Source organism: Monopterus albus, unplaced genomic scaffold (assembly GCF_001952655.1).
Source record: "Monopterus albus unplaced genomic scaffold, M_albus_1.0 scaffold281.1, whole genome shotgun sequence".
NCBI classification, from domain to species: Eukaryota; Metazoa; Chordata; class Actinopteri; order Synbranchiformes; family Synbranchidae; genus Monopterus; species Monopterus albus.
In genome coordinates this window covers 402,098-404,392 of record NW_018128161.1, presented here as the reverse complement: position 1 = coordinate 404,392, position 2,295 = coordinate 402,098, and the positions used below count along the sequence as shown (strand labels likewise).

The window sequence follows — 2,295 nt, the reverse complement described above, 5'->3', positions numbered from 1 at the left end:
GCCTGGAGTTTGCCAACACTGACCTGAGGAAGCCACAGTCCCTCAGCAAGAATGTCCTGTGGACAGATGAGACTAAGATGGACATTTTTGGTCGAGCATATCGTTCTAGTGTTCTCAGAAAGTGAAATGAGGCCTTCAGAGAAGAAAACACGGTCCCTACAGTCAAGACATGGCGGGGGGTCACTGGTGTTTTGGGGCCACTTTGCTGCTTCAGTCTCTGGATGTCCTGACTGTGTGTGGCATTATGACATCTGAAGACTACCAATGAACTCTGGGGTGCAATGTAGGGTCCAGTGTCAGAAAGCTGGGTATCTGTCAGAGGTCATGGGTCGCACAGCAGGACAATGACCCAAAGCAGACTTCACAAAGCACCAGAAATGGTTTCACACAGTGAGCTGGAGAGTTCTGACTTGGCCAGCAACGAGTCCAGGTCTAAACCCCATAGAGCTCCTGCGGAGGGATCTCAGAGCAGCAGTTGGGAGACGGAACCCTTCAAATCTGAGACCTGGAGCAGCTGGAAGAAGAAGAGTGGTCCAAAACTCCAGTAGAGAGGTGGAAGAAACTCACTGATGGTGACAGGAAGTTCGTTTGTCCAAAGGGTGGGCTGCCAAATATTAAAATGAGGGTGTCAGTAATTCTATCCAGTCCATATTTGGAGTTCTGTGTGGACTGGACCAGATTTGGCTTTTTTCTCTGCTTTTTGCGTTGTTCCAGTGCAAACAAAAAAATAAGCATGAGAATACCAGAGAATTTGTCATTGCAACAATTTTCTGGGAGAAGTGGTGCGTTACCCGACAGAAATGCAGGGATGCCAATATTTTTGGCCATGACTATAATTTTATTTAGCACTCTTACATCTTCTACAAAGTGTGACCTGATCTAGCTAGTCGTCATGGCTGCGTCAGTCAGAACAGTTTGCAAGTGCTCAGGTTTAAACGCAACGAGGCTATAAAGGCGGGCTAGTGAACAGATGAGTCTCCATGTTCAGCATGATGATGGTTAATATCCCAGATGGCCTTTGTAGTTTCACTTAGCCAGTTGTTAGCAACTGCCTTTTTAAAGAGATGTAAAAGCACAATGTAGCGCCCAAATCGCTAGCTCCACTAGTGCACTCAGCGCTGAAACTGTGAAATTCTGAACGACAGTTCAGATGATGCTCTGACCATAAATTTATGAAAACAGCCATAACAATCAGCGAATGGTTAATTTTAAACATTAACCCATGTTTGTTTAATTTAGTTAACTCTGTGTGCGCACCAGGCTGCTAGCAACATACTGGGGGCAACAAGAGATTAACTACGAGCTAGGCATTTGAAAACTGTGCATCTCTTTGCCTGTATGTGATGTTTTGCTAGATTGCTCATGTTTCTACCGTTACATACCAACACTTTGAACATTTAGTTTTCCCTTCCACAAATTCATAGACCAATGTTTTAATCAGAAACAGAGTTGGTGAGATAAAATGAGCTATTGTTTGGTATAAAGTTACCATGTTGAATATTTAACAATACAAAAATATTGAACTCAAGGTCCACTTGGCTTCTTTTTTCAGGAGTGTCAGATTGTCTGATTTGAATTTGGTGTGTGTGTTTATAATGCACTTCCCTGTGTATCTGTATGTACTCACCTCATCCTGTGACCTCTTGGCTCTCTCTTCATCTTTCCTGGATTTCTTCAGAGCATCAGGACCGACCACTGACAGGACACTTCGAAGTCTGAACACACACACACAAAAACTTTATTAAAGCTGTGGGACATTTTCATACACACACATATATATACTGAAATTCTAATTCCCCACTTGCTCCCCTAACCCTTAAAAAATAAATAAATAAAAAAATTAATTTCCCCACTCGCCCCCCACTTGGGAGCGGTCTTGTATTCCTTCCTTCAAGCTCAGGTCCTCTACCAGAGGCCTGGGAGCTTGAGGGTCCTGTGCAGTATCTTAGCTGTTCCTAGGACTGCACTCTTCTGGGCAGAGATCTCAGATGTTGTTCCTGGGATCTGTTGGAGCCACTCTCCCAGTTTGGGGGTCACAGCCCCCACTGTTCCTATTACCACAGGGACCACTTGTGCCTTCACCTTCCACATCTTTTCTAGCTCTTCTTTCAGCCCTTGGTATTTCTCAAGCTTCTCGTGTTCCTTCCTTCCTTCCTTCCTTCCTGATGTTGCTATCGCTTGGGATTGCTACATCTATCACTACGGCCTTCTTCTTCTGTTTGTCCACCACTACTATGTCCGGTTGGTTGGCCATTACCAGTTTGTCAGTTTGTATCTTGAAGTCCCACAGGATCT

The 2,295-nt window shown here is 44.5% G+C and overlaps 1 protein-coding gene across 4 annotated transcripts in view; it reads right to left on the bottom strand.

The window, feature by feature from the left end:
* prpf4 (pre-mRNA splicing tri-snRNP complex factor PRPF4) overlaps positions 1-2,295 on the bottom strand; it is a 17,138-nt gene that overhangs the window by 11,651 nt on the left and 3,192 nt on the right. For all 4 annotated transcript variants that reach the window (XM_020622488.1, XM_020622487.1, XM_020622486.1 and 1 more), the window contains exon 4: positions 1,628-1,715. In XM_020622488.1, coding sequence (XP_020478144.1) covers positions 1,628-1,715 — 88 coding nt within the window. The remainder of the gene's footprint in view (positions 1-1,627; positions 1,716-2,295) is intronic.